At 43.7% G+C, this 14,502-nt stretch overlaps 1 protein-coding gene across 2 annotated transcripts in view; it reads left to right on the top strand.

The window, feature by feature from the left end:
* LOC132832244 (CUB domain-containing protein 1-like) overlaps positions 1–14,502 on the top strand; it is a 114,256-nt gene that overhangs the window by 38,481 nt on the left and 61,273 nt on the right. Inside the window, exons 2-4 of one of the 2 annotated variants that reach the window (XM_060850066.1) lie at positions 2,814–3,026; positions 8,235–8,588; positions 13,625–13,954. In XM_060850066.1, coding sequence (XP_060706049.1) covers positions 2,814–3,026; positions 8,235–8,588; positions 13,625–13,954 — 897 coding nt within the window. The remainder of the gene's footprint in view (positions 1–2,813; positions 3,027–8,234; positions 8,589–13,624; positions 13,955–14,502) is intronic. The other variant, XM_060850068.1, reaches the window with a different exon arrangement.

Below are 14,502 nucleotides of genomic sequence, written 5' to 3'. Positions count from 1 at the left end.
CCACACATCAGGCCAATAAAGGCTAGAGTTCCCGCTCCGGTCACCACCGACACAGTTCAAATCTCCGGAGAAAAGAAAATAAGACGAGAAAGAGAGAGGGAAATTACAAAGGATGCAGCCTGCCTTGAGTGTACAGGTCTTCTGTGCCAGTGCCGCAATCTTGAACAGCTGGGCCTGCTCTCTCCTTTGTGCTCTCAGGACAAGGGGAGCTTTTAAGAATGTGTTCTCTTATTGAATATGCTTGTGGGCATTGCAGGCAAGACCAGCATCACTAATTGCCTTTGAACTGAGTGGCTTGTCATTTCAGAGGGTAGTTAAGAATCAGCCAGTTGTGGGCTTGGTGTCACATGTAGGCCAGACCAGGCAAAGATGGCAGATTTCTTTCCTGAAATGCTATTTGTGAACCAGGTGGATCTTTAATAAGAAACAATGATACCCTCATGTCATGACAATCATGTCCAACTGTCTCTATATACTCCAGGTTTACAAATTGAATTCAGTCGTCATTTGGTAGTGCAGAAGTTGAATATTGCTGAAAAAGGATATACTTTCACAAAGCCGTTTGTCCTGCACTTATCAGGACAACCAAGAGGCAACAAAGAGAACAATTGTACTACCATGAGAGAAAAGTCATGATTCATTTACAGGTGATAACTGAATAGTAGAGATGTTGCCATGGAAAATGCACATGTTAATGATGAGTGACAGGTAATCGCTGAGTTTTGTTTAAATTTTGGTTGCTTAAGGCCTGAGAAATGAACCGGAGAATGGCTAAATGAATGAATGAGTCTTTTTTTTTGTTGAATCAGAAGTATTTACATAATCCTGAGATGTCCAGTTGAGGAATCTGACCTGATACATACCGCCAACTTTGTGAACATGGACTGTTTAGGTACAGTCAGCAGCCTTGCTTTTGCAACCGGCCAGAGGGATCTGATATGATTTTCTACTGTTTGGAAAGAATGGTCCTGAAATCCAGTATAGGATTGTCAGTCAGGCTCCTGGAGTGCTGTATATCTGTGTGTACTGAAAACTACATCCATTCATACAAACACACTGAAAAAGTGTTATGTTCTTCATGTGTACAACATTCTGATGAAATCAAATTGTATTTTGATTTGTGTTTTGTAATCATATAGGATTTCTTTCCAAATATCTCTGTAAGCATTTGGCTAAACCAAAAGGGTTGTTTGAAGATGTTTGGGTCAGATATACATTCACAGGAAATGACCAAACAGGGATGAAATTTGTCCCTTTTGCTGAAGATTTGAACTTGAACATAGAAACATAGAAGGCATGGTGACTCAGTGGTTAGCACTGCTGCCTCACAGCACCAGGGGCCGGGTTTGATTCCATCCTCGGGCAACTGTCTGTGTAGAGTTTGCATATTCTCTCCGTGGCCGCATGGGTTTCCTCCAGGTGCTCCGGTTTCCTCCTACAGTCCAGGGATGTGCGGGTTAGGTGAATTGGCCATGGGAAGTACAGGGATAGGGTGGAATGCTGTTTTGAGGGTCAGTGTGGACTTGATGGCCCAAATGACCTGCTTTTATACTGTAGGAATTCAATGGAGCAAAAACAGGCCATTCAGCCCTTCAAGCCTATTCCAGCATTCAATATGGTGATGGCTTGTTATCCAACTCAATCCCCTGTTCCTGCTTTCCCCCCATCCCTTTAGTCCTAAGAGCTACATCTAACCCCTTGAAAACATTCAGTGTTTTGGTCTCAGCAACTTTCTGTGGCAGAGACTATGGAAAGTGTGAATTTGGTGTCAACGGTAACGGTAGGTGCCACATTGTTTTTTTTTGTGACTACTTTATACATTTTGTACCTGCTTTAATGCAGCACAATTGGTGACAGCAATTCTCAGGGCCGAATCTTGACCAATCAGAGTTGACCTGCCTAGTTTAAATTTAAACAAGGTTTGGCAATTAACTGTCAGTCAGCATGAAATGGCACATTCTTCAGGGCAATATCTTGAACAATCAGAGTCCACTTGTCAACCAATCAGCACGCTATGCTCTTACAGTATAGAATATCAACTTCCCTTTTACAAGTAGTATTTCTTGTGAATTGTCCTGATGAACGAAAAATGAGAAACTTCTGAAAAGTATCATTTGTCAGCATTACTCCAGTTCTGTCCTTCAAAACAACTGGTTTGGAGGTGGAGTCAATGTTGCAATCCAAAAAATCCTGCAGTTTGTGCACCGTCCAATCCCATAAGTAGCATGTGAACCTGGCCAATTGATCTGTTTTTCAGACATTTGATAAATGATAAATATTGGCCAAAACACCAAGGATAACGCCCCCCCAACCTGGTCTTTGGCAAAATAGTGCCACATCTTTGAAGCCTATCAGAGGAGGCAGTCTGAACGCCTCACTGATCGAAAAGGTGGCATCTCTGACAGCATAGAACTGAAGGAGTGATGCTTTAGAGGGTCAGCCTAGATGTCTGTGCTTAGGTTTCCAGCATGGCACTTGAACACACAATCTATTGTCTTAGAGGCAGGAATGATCATAACAGAGCAGTAACTGTTGGATAACAAAATGTGTGTGTTAAGATGTCATTTTTAGACCTGCAGTGAAGAATTATTCTCAAAGCCATTCTAAGAAATGCAGGAGGCTCATTTCCTCCCTTCTGCTCTGCTTAATGAAATCTCTGGCAAATATTATCATATGCAATCTGCATAGGAAATATTCCCCATTTTTCTTAACCTGATGGATAATGGAAACATTCGTGAAATAACTCATACAGTGTTTATAGGAAGCATTGGCTCGAGTATTTATTTCTCGTTTTTGCTTTGTTTTGTGAACAGACTCTGAAATGATCTCAGTCACTGCCCGTGAGGGTATGACTATAAACATCAAGCAAGCACCTGGGGGTTTGCAGAATTCTGATTGCAAAATTTGCATCACGGAAGAAGAATGTTATGACGATTACCAGATCAATCCAGGAAATGAGTTTGAATTTGACTTCAGCTGCAGTGACCCTGAGCAGATATTTGTTGCTGAAGTTCAAATAAATATTGGTGAGACATTACCTTATTCATTTACTACATTGACTCTGATTGAGGGTGGGCCTTCCTTTTTTTCCTTTCTCTTCATTTGCATAAGGTTCATTGGAATCTTCAGCCCTCCCATTAAGAATTTAAAAACATCAGAAATAAGAGGAGGAGTCGGTTATTCAGTCCTTCCAGCCTGTCCTGTTCTGCCCCAGAACTCAACTCATAGCCCTCACCTCCCCAATTAGTTTTGTTTAAAAATCTATCTACCACCTCTCTGGGCTAAAGAATTCCTGATATACACTATTCTTTGGGAGATAAAATTCCTTTGCTTCTCAGTTTTAAATGAATGTCCCTTTATCCTGTAACGGTGTCCCCTAGTTCGTGATTCCTCCACCAATAAAACATCTTCTCAACATCTACCCTGTCAAGCCTTCTCAGAATCTTGTAGTTGCAATGAGACCAAAACCTCTTCTTTTAAACACTAATGAATAAAAGGCTGATCTATTTAGCCACCTTTAATGAGTCGTCGCCTTTATCCCAGGAATCAGCCTCGGCGATCTCTTCAAACTGCTTCCAAGGCCAGTACATCCTTTCTTAAATACAACAAACCAGACGGCGCACAGTACCCCAATGCAATATTACCAAATCTCTGTGCAGTTGTAACAAGACTTCCCTGTTTTCAGACTCCAAAACTCTAGCAAGAAATGGTTTTCCATTTGCCACCTTTAATTACCTGCTGGATTTGCATGCTAAGGTTATTTTGTGTTTCATGCACAAGAACACCCAGATCCCTCTATATTGCACATTTTTGGAGTCTCTCTCCATTTAAATGATGGTCTGCCTTCTGATTCTACCTACTGAAGTGCATGACCTCCAGATATGAATCTCCATATGCCAGGTTTTTGCCCACACACCGATGCAGTCTGTATCCTGCTGTAGATCCCTGATGTCATCATCATTGTGTGCTCTCTGACCTATGTTTGTATTACCAGAAAATTAGGATATATCACACATTGCCCCATCCTCCAGTCACCAATATAAATAGAATCCCTACAGTGTGGAAGTAGGCCATTTGGCCCATCGGGTTCACACTGAATCTCTGAAGGCCATCCACCCAGACCCAGCTCCCTATCCTATCCCTGTAACCCTGCATTTCCCACACTAATCCACACATCCCTGGACACTACGGGACAATTTAGCATGACCCATCACTCTAGCCTGCACATCTTTGGATTGTGGGAAGAAGCCAGAGCACCTGGAGGCAACTCACATACACTGGGAGAACGTGTAAACTCCACACAGACAGTTGCCCGAGGGTGCAGTTGAACCCAGGTCCTTGGTGCTGTGAGGCAGTAGTGCTAACCACTGAGACACCGTGACCTTAAAATTGATCCTTGTAGCACTCCCACAGTTACGTTTCTCCAACCTAAAAATGTGCCAGTAATCCTGATTCTGCCTTCTGTGTGCTTAACCAATTCTCAATGCATGTTAATTCATTGCACCCAGTACTGTGAGCTCCCGTATTGTGCATTAAACATTTTATGTGGCAGCTTATCAAACGAATTCTGGAAATGTAATACACTACATCACCAGTTCCCCTGTATCAGCTCTGCTTGTTATATCCTCAAAGAACTCTAGCAGATTTGTCAAACATAATTTTCCTTTCGCAAAACCATGTTGACACTGTTCAATTGCATGAAGCTTTTCCAAATGTTCTGTTATAGACTTTAGCATTTCCTAATGACAGATTAACTGGCCTGCAGTTTCCTGCTTTATGTCTTGCTCCCTTCTTGAATAGGGGTGTCATTTTGGGAGTTTTCCAATCCTCCGGAACATCCAAGAATCCAGTGAATTCAGGAATAATTTGAAAAATGCTTCCACTATCTCTGCAGCCACTTGCTTTAAGACTCTCAGATACAGGCCATTGGGTCCTGTTGATTTATCTGTCTTTTGTCTCATTAAGTTCATCAAACACTTTGTCCCTTATGATAGACCTTTTATCCCATTGGCACCTCACTTATCTGATGTCTATAGTGTCCTCTGTGGAGAAAACTAATGCAAAGTATTGGTTTAAATTATCTGCCATTCCATGTTTCCCTATTGTCAGTTTCTTAGTCACATCCTTAAAGTATTCCTTACGCGCTTTAGCTGCTTATTTTCATTTTATATACCTGTATTCTCGCTGGTCGGTTTTAATATTTCCTGCCATATACTTTTGTAATCAATTTTCTCCCTTTTGCATTAGCTTTTTAGACATCAGCTGGTTCCCTTCTTTTAAAAAAAAAAGGAATTCCCAATCCTCTGGTTTCCTTCGAGTGCTCTGGTTTCTCTTACAGGTTTAAAAACAAGGACTGCAGGTGCTGGAAACCAGAGTCTAGATTGGAGTGATGCTGGAAAAGCACAGCAGGTCAGACAGCATCCGAGGAAAATCGACGTTTCGGGCAAAAGCTCTCTATTCCTGATGAAGGGCTTTTGCCCGAAATGTTGATTTTCCTGCTCCTTGGTTGCTGCCTGAACTGCTGTGCTTTCCCAGCACCACTCTAATCTAGACTCTGGTTTCTCTGACAGTCCAAAGATGTGCCCGTTAGGTGGATTGGCCATGCTAAATTGCCCATAGTGTCCAGGGATATGTAGGTTAGCCATAGGAAGAGATTCCTTATTAATCCTCCCTCAATGCATGTCACTAGATCTAAAAATAACCTGTTCCTGACTAATCCCTGATGCTTCCTACAAATTGTCTTCCATGTTGTTGTAGTTAGTCTGATTTATCCAGTCAGTACACAGATTAAAATCACCCACAACAATTGTAGTGCTGTTATTGTATGTCTGTTATTTCCTGATTTATACTTATCCAGTAGTGAGGCGGCTCTTCGGGGGCTGATAGACAATTCTAACCCATTCCTTGTTTCCCTTGCTATTTCTTATTCCCCTCCCCCCTCTCCCCAAGCTGTTTTCATATCACAACCTATTGCATCTTTATCACTACTAACCACTGTACTGATGTTTCCTCCATCAGCAGTGCCACCCACCACCTCCTCCTCCTGGTTTCTTCTGGAACATATAATACCTTTTGAATATTACATTCCCAATCCAAATCACCCTGTAACTGCGTCTCTGTAATAGCTATTCAGTCATATTCATTTATTTCTATTTGTGCCATCAACTCCTCTATCTTGTTACAAATGCATGCATTCTAAGAACCTTAAGCTTTTGAGTTTTACCTTTCTTATTTATTGTGTTCTAATTTCTGTTACAATTTTTTGTTTATTTTCTGCCCTTCCTTTCACACTTCAATTATTGTTCAAATCTTCATAATTTGGCAGTTTTGTTTCATTTTTGATTGTTTTAAAGTGTCCTTCAATTGAACCCTCCCCCTCAAAAATTTATTTTAAGGCCCTACCGCCAACCCTAGTTTAACAAGTTGCCTGGTCTTAGTACTGCTGCCAATGCCCATGAATCGGAATGCATTTCTACCGCGCCAGTCTTTACTTTTCTAAGGTGACGGCCTCATGGTATTATCGCTAGACTAATAATCCGGAAACTCAGCTAATGTTCTGGGGACCTGGGTTCAAATCCTACCATGGCAGATGTTTGAATTTGAATTCAGTATTAATCTGGAATTAAGAATCTACTGTTGACCACTGTCAATTCCTGGAAAAATATGTCTGGCTCACTAATGTCCTTCAGAGATGGAAATTTGTCATCCTCACCTGGTCTGGCCTACATGTGACTCCAGATCCACAGCAATGTGATTGATTCTCAACTGCTCTGAAAAAATGGCCTAGCAAGCCACTCAGTTCAAAGGCAACTAGGGAATGGCCAGCCAGTGACGCCCATGGCCCATGAGTGAATACAGAAAGAAAATTATATTTAGGCTCTGCCGATTTGCATGTGGCTTAGGTAGTAATTCTGACAGTATCACCTTTTCTGGTTCAGCCCTTTAACTTTCCTAGTCTTACCTGTGTTGTTGGTACCTCCGTGGACCATGGCAACTTGATCTTTGCCCTTCCACTTCAAGTCGCTCTCCAGCCCAGTAGAGATGTCCTGAACCTTGGCACCAGGTAGACAATGTAGCTGTCAGAACTCTGTCTTGGAATAGAACAGTATCCATTCCCCTAAATATGCTATCCTCGATGACTATATCTGTATTTGCTGTCCCACGTGAAAGATGCTTGGGACTGTGGTGCTGTGGTCAGTTCACTCATCCTCCCTGAAGTTTCTGCTCTTGTCTACATCATGAGTAAGACCTTGTCCTTACTGGATAAGGGCTTTGGTTGAGGTTCCTCCAAACGTTCTAGAAACTCATACCTGCCTCATTCGCTTTCTCATCTTTTCTGTCCCTGACCATGGACTAGATTAACCTAAAGGGCGTGACTGCCTTCTGGAACATTAGCATCCAGGTAAGTGCCACCCTCTCTGAAGTGCCATAGTGCCAGCAGCCCAGTCTCCAGCTCACCAGATCTGAGCTGAATCTGCTCCAGTAAACCAGCATTTACTACAGATATGGTCACTGTGATTTGCACCTGGGTCCACTAACTCCTCCACATACTGCAGCTGCGACGCATCACCAGTCCATCTACCTCTATCCTATTCTAATGAAATAATTTGGATGTAAAATTATTTTAAAAGTGAATTTCCTAGCTGCGTTCTTCAACTGGAATAATGTCTCCTCATTTAAACCATTTGACCAATCAAGAGATGTGGAAGAAGTACTCACCAATTACCAAACTGTTTTCCTGCGATGTCACACTTTGGCTCTGACAGGGGAAATTTGTTGAAAAGGCTCTTTACCGATCTTTTCACGTCGGTTTCCCTCTCCCACTCCCACCCCAACTTGCTGCACCCTCCTCCCAGTCTGCTTCCCAGTGAGACCCTGACTTGCTGCACCTCCTCCCAGTCTGCTGCCAAGTGATGTTGCCCTGTTGCATGTAGTGATTGCAATGAGGTGTGCCAGTTGGACCTTTATAGAATATGAGTTTCCTGATTGGGGCTGTTAATATGGTCCAATCAGGGACCCCTGGCTGACAGATATGGCCAGCACACTGCACACTGCTCCCAGTCTGCTTCATGGTGGTCCTGACCTCCAGGAAGGGTGGGGCATCACACCTACTGTCTTTGGCCAGGCTCCTATGTAAACATGAGGTAATGGTCAGATTGTATAATTGAAGCAACAATGTAGCAAAAATTAAAAGTGTAAACTCCTGTCTAATTTTTGAAAACCTGTTCTTTCAGAAAGCAAAGAGGCCAATCTGACTGATGCAGTGACTCTGCCGGAGTTGCCACAGCTCAACAGGACCTACATCTGGGACATTACTGTACCTTACAAAGTGGGGGTGCACATGAGTTTTGAACACAATCACTTGGAGCAGATCGACTCCATTGAATGCGAGGATTCTCTCACATACACCATCAAGGGCCACTTACGCTCTGAGGCCACAAGTGCCGTCCTAGTTGGTAACTTTTGTCGCAATGGCACCATCTCTAACGTGAAGGTCCAGGGCAGAACAGTAGTCGTGCTAAAAGTCCCCTGGAGTGAGCCGATTGAGGGTGCAGGATTTCAGCTGTTCTTCGTTCTTCCTATTGGAAGTATGTTCCATGTTTACTTAATGTCAAAAGATAACCTTACACTTAGAAACATTTAATTTTTAGCATAAAATGCAATTATTAACACCCCTGTATTGTGTTTCCTGTCTCTCTCTGTTCCTATTGGAGGGTGTTAACGATATCTTTGGTAGAACAGGGGTTTAGTTTGATTTCAAACTGTCTTGTGTACAATGTGTGCCATTTGAAACAGCAAAAGTCTTGAGTGCAATTGTTAGGGTGGATACTGCGGGATATTTCCCTGTTTACGTGACGGTGACTGCAATAAGCCGACACAGTTTAAGAATAAGAGATCTCCTTTTTTTTCACATTGGGGCGTGGAATTCTCTTCCCCAGAAGAGGCAAAGGCTGGATCTTTTAAATGTAGTCAAGACTGAATTGGATACATTATTGATTGATAAGGGAGTGGAGGGTTTTGAGGAGTGGTAGGAATGTGGAGCAGCTCTAATGAAGGAGCTCTGGGACGTGCAACAAGACCGAATTAACGGAGTGTAGATATCTCTGAGGATTGCCAGGCTGCAGGAGGATATCGAGACAGGGAGGGCTGTTGCCTCACAGGTATTTTCAAAAATGAGTATTTTTTAATTGCTTTAGAGACACCGGTGTTGGACTGGGGTGTACAAAGTTAAAAATCTCACAACACCAGATTATAGTCCAACAGGGTTATTTGGAAGCACTAGCTTTCGGAGCGCTGCTCCTTCAATCCACAATCACCTGATGAAGGAGCAATGCTCCGAAAGCTAGTGCTTCCAAATAAACCTGTTGAACTATAACGTCATATTCCCAGGCACTAATCCAAACCCTACATTCATCTGCATTACACCCATACTCCTTGCATTAAAGTAAATGCATTTCAGAGCACCAGTTCTTCTGTGTTCATCAGCTCTCTGCCTACTCTTCCCAGTATTAATACTATCTGCATAATTCTTACAGTCTCCAGTTTCCACCTCGCTGCCTACTTGTTTTCTCTTCTGGTTCCCAGCTTCCTGTCACATTAGTTTAAAACCTCCCCAACAGCAGTAGCAAAAACTCCCCCAAGGACATTGGTTCCAGTCTGGTTCAGAAGTAGACCATCCATTTTGGGAAAGGTGGGACTATTACAAAATGGACGGTCTACATCTGAACCAGACTGGAACCAATGTCCTTGGGGGAGGTTTTGCTACTGCTGTTGGGGAGTTTTAAACGAATGTGACAGGGGGCTGGGAACCAGAAGAGAAAACAAGTAGGCAGCAAGGTGGAAACTGGAGACTGTAGGACTCATGAAGATAGTATTTAATGAGATAATGGAGAGAGTGGGGGGGGGGTGATGGAGGGGGTTGATGGTGGTGATGGAGTTGCATTGCCGGTCAGGGATGATAACACAGCCGTGCTAAAGGAGGACACTATGGAGGGCTTGAGTAGTGTGGCATTATGGGTGGAGCTGAGAAATAAGAAGGGTGCAGTTACATTGTTGGGGCTGTATTACAGACCTCCTGACAATGAGAATGAGGTAGAAGGACAAATGGGTAAACAGATTATGGAAAGATGTTGAGACAATAGGATAGTGGTGATGGGAGATTTTAATTTTCCCAGCATTGACTGGGATACACTTAGCGTCAGAGGTCTGGATGGCGTAGAATTTGTAAGAAGCATCCAGGAGAGTTTTCTAGAGCAGTATGTCAATAGTCCGACAAGGGAAGGGCCCATTTTGGACCTGGTACTGGGGAATGAGCCAGGATAGATGGTAAAAGTTGCAGTGGGGGATTTCTTTGGGAACAGTGACCACAATTCTGTATTTTTTTAGAATACCCATAGACAAAAATGAGAGTGGTCCTAAGGGAAGAGTACTAAACTGGGCCAAGGCCAATTATATCAAAATTCGGCAGGAGCTGGGAAATGTGGATTGGACACATCTACTTGAAGGGAGGTTCACATTTGATATGTGGGAGGCTTTCAAAGATAGGTTAAAGATAACGCAGGATAAGCATGTCCCAGTGAAGGCAAAGGATAGGAAAGGCAAGATTCATGAACTGTGGATGACAGGAGAAATTGTATGACTAGCCAAGAGGAAAAGGGAAGCATACATAAGGTCTAGGCAGCTAAGAACAGAATGGGCCTGGAGGAATATCGGAAGAGTAGGACAAGTCTTAAACAAGGAATCAAGTAGGCTAAAAATGGTCATGAAACAGCTTTAGCAAGCAGAATTAAGGAGAATCCCAAAGCATTTTATTCTTATATTAGAAGCAAGTGGGTAACTAGAGAAAGGATTGGTCCACTAAAGGATAATGAAGGAAGACTATGTGTTGAACCTGAGAGAATGGGTGAGATTCTGAATGATTACTTTGCATCAGTGTTCACTGAGGAGAGGAACATGATGAATGTTGAGATGAGAGATAGAAGTTTGATTAGTCTGGATCATGTTGACATAAGCAGGGAAGATGTGTAGGGTAGGCTAGAGGTTGTTAATGTGGACAGATCCCCAGGACCGAATGGGATCTATCCCAGATTGCTGAGGGATGCAAGAGAGGAAATAGCTGGGGCCCTGACAGATATCTTTTTGGCATCCTTAAGCGCAGGTGAGGTGCCAGAGGACTGAAAGTTTACTCATGTTGTCCCTCTGTACAAGAAGGGTAGCAGGGATATTCTGGGTAACTACAGACCACTGAGCCTGATGTCGGTGGTGGGGAAGTTGCTGGAGAAGGTACTGAGGGATAGAATCTATTTATATTTAGAAAAGATTAGGCTTATCAGTGATAGGCAACATGGTTTTATGTTGGGGAGATCATGCCTTACCAACTTAATAGAGTTCTTTTGAGGAAGTGACCAAGTTGATAGATGAAGGAAGGGCTGTTGATGTTATATACATGGACTTAGGTAAGGCATTTGATAAGATTCCTCATAGTAAACTAATAGAGAAAGTGAAGTCACGTGGTGTGCAGGTGTTCTGGCTAGGGAGATAAAAAAAACTGGTTGAGCAACAGGAGACAGAGTGTAGTAGTTGAAGTGAGTTTCTTGAAATGGAGAAAGGTGACCAGTGGTGTTCCACAGGGTCAGTGCTGGGGCCACTGTTGTTTGTGATATACACAAATGATCTGGAAGAGGGCACTGTTGGTATGATCAGTAACCTTGCAGATGACACGAAGATTGGTGGAGTAGCAGAAAACATAAGGGACTATCAAAGAATACAGGAGGATAGAGATAGACTGGAGAGTTAGGCAGAAAAGTGGCAGATGGAGTTCAATCCAGACAAATGTGAGGTGAACAAAGTTAAAAATCACACAACACCAGGTTATGGTCCAACAGGTTTAATTGGAAGCACTAGCTTTCAGAACGTCGCTCACTGCCACCTGATGAAGGAGCGACGCTCCGAAAGCTAGTGCTTCCAATTAAACCTGTTGGACTATAACCTGGTGTTGTGTGATTTTTTAACTTTGTATACCCCAGCCCAACACCAGCATCTCCAAAAAATGCATGTGGCAAGTCTAATTCTAGAGTGAATTGTACAATGAATGCAAGAGCCTTGGGAAAAGTTGATGGGCAGAGATCTGGGAGTGCAGGTCCATTGTACCCTGAAGGTTGCTGCACAGGTGGATAGAGTGGTCAAGAAGGGGTGTGATATGTTTGCCTTCATCGGGCAGGGTATTGAGTGTAACAGCTGGCAGGTCATGTTAAAATTGTACATGACGTTGGTTTGGCCGGATTTGGAATACTGTGCACAGTTCTGGTCGCCACGTTACCAAAAGGATGTGGATATTTTGGAGAGGGTGCAGCGAAGGTTTATGAGGATGTTGCCTGATACGGAAGGTGCTGGCTATGAAGAGAGGTTGAGTAGATTAGGCTTGTTTTCATTAGAGAAAAGGAGATTGAGGGGGGACCTGATTGAGGTTTACAAAATCATGAAGGGTATAGACGGGGTGGATAGAGACAAGCTTTCTCCCCCAGAGTAAAGGATTCAATAATGAGAGGTCACGCTTTCAAGGTGAGAGGTGAAAAATTTAAGGGGGATGCATGTAGCAAGTACTTCACACAGAGGGTGATGGGTGTCTGGAATGCGTTGCCAGCAGAGGTGGTAGAGACAGACATGGTAGATTCATTTAAGATGCATTTGGGTAGATGCATGAGTAGGTGGGGAGCAGAGGGATACAGATGCTAAGGAATTGGGTGACAGATTTAGACAGTACATTTGGATCAGCTCAGGTTTGGAGGGCCGAAGGGCCTGTTCCTGGACTGTAAATTTTCTTTGTTCTTTGTTCTATAAACTGGTGTTGTGTGATTTTTTTTTAACTTTCTTAATTGAGGTATTGCTGGACTGGGAGCCAGGATTGATGGGTCAGGGCAGCACGGTGGCTCAGTGCTTAACACTGCTGCCTCTCAGTGCTCGGGTTCGATTCCAGCCTCAGGCGACTATCTGTGTGGAGTTTGCGCATTCTCCCCATGTCTGCATGGGTTCCTTCGGATGCTCCGGTTTCCTCCCACAATTCAAAGACATGCATGCCAGGTGAATTGGCCATGCTAAAATACCCACAGTGTAAGGTGCATTAGTCAGGGGTAAGTCTGGGTGGGTTACTCTTCAGAGTGTTTGGGTGGACCTGTTGGGCCGAAGGGCCTAATTCCATACTGTTGGGAATCTAATAAAACAGCACTGTGGGTGAAATTAGCCCAAACTGTGTGCTCACGAAGCTCGATTACCCCCACCCTTTCCTCTAGGGCAATTAGGGATAGGCCCAATCAGCACCACCTACATCCCTTGGACAGTTTTTGAAAGGATAGAGAGTGAGGTGGTTATGTTTGAAAGTATCAAGCAAAGTTCATGAGAAGCATCAAGGAAATTAAGTTCGATGTCTTGTAAAAGTTGCGCTCTGAACCAATGGTATTTGAAACATTCATAGTCAAAGTGCCAAGTGGCGAGATGTGGTGGGATTGGTCCCTTGGCTGGGGGGGTGGGGTCGGTGACAGCCAGTCTTAATGGACTTATTGCTTGATATTAATATAGTTGTTTGGAGGTTCTGAGATCTAACTACTTGTTTCCCACGTGATTCCAGAGTTCAGTGTTATCAATGTGAATCTGCAGCCTGGTTTTCCGGCCAACTTCATGTCGGCTGATTGGCCCGATGGCTTTCCAAACGATGAGCTGATGTCCTGGCAGTTCTCCATCCCCTCCAACTACCATGCTAACGTCACCTATGAGACTTTGACCTTCCCACAGTGCATCAAGAGGAAGGCGGATGTGTACACAAGGCAGCCAATCGTTGGGAAAATGGAAGGGAAACATCGAACAGATTTTGTTTTAATTTTGCAGAACTGTGACATGGACCAGACAAGTCCCCAAGTGCTAACCTTTAGGTTCCGGGTTGATCTCCTTCAGTGTAGAGGTAAGCATTCTCTCAGTTACTATGGTGTGGCTCTTTGTGAAGCCAGAAGGTGATGGATTGGCTCATTGAGACCTTTTGGGCTATTACAGATGGGCCTGCCACTTACACTCACATCACTCCAAGAATATATTAAAAAAGGAAAGGATCTCACGGTTCCTCCTTTAAATGATTGACCACTTCAGATTTGAATGCTAGCATTGAATCTATTTCCACTGCTTTATCAGATAGTGCTTTGGAGATTGGAAATCAGTGTTCATTTCTTTTCAAGACTAGCTTCTCTTCACGGACACTCTGACTTCAATTAATGTGGGTTATGTCTCAGACTCTCCAGGATGGTACTGAGGGGCCGCCACGCGATCCGGGGGGTTTCTGCACTATCCAGGGGGTTTCTGCACTATCCGGGGGGTTTCTGCACTATCCGGGGGGGGTTTCTGCAATATCCGGGGGGGGGTTTCTGCAATATCCGGGGGGGGGGGGGTTTCTGTGCTATCCGGGGGTTTCTGCACTACCCGGGGGGTGTTTCCGCACTGTCCGGGGGGGTTTCCGCA

The sequence above is a fragment of the Hemiscyllium ocellatum genome, chromosome 34 (genome assembly GCF_020745735.1).
Source record: "Hemiscyllium ocellatum isolate sHemOce1 chromosome 34, sHemOce1.pat.X.cur, whole genome shotgun sequence".
Taxonomy (NCBI): Eukaryota; Metazoa; Chordata; class Chondrichthyes; order Orectolobiformes; family Hemiscylliidae; genus Hemiscyllium; species Hemiscyllium ocellatum.
The sequence above is the reverse complement of the archived record's forward strand: the minus strand, read 5'-3'. Positions and strand labels throughout refer to the sequence as shown.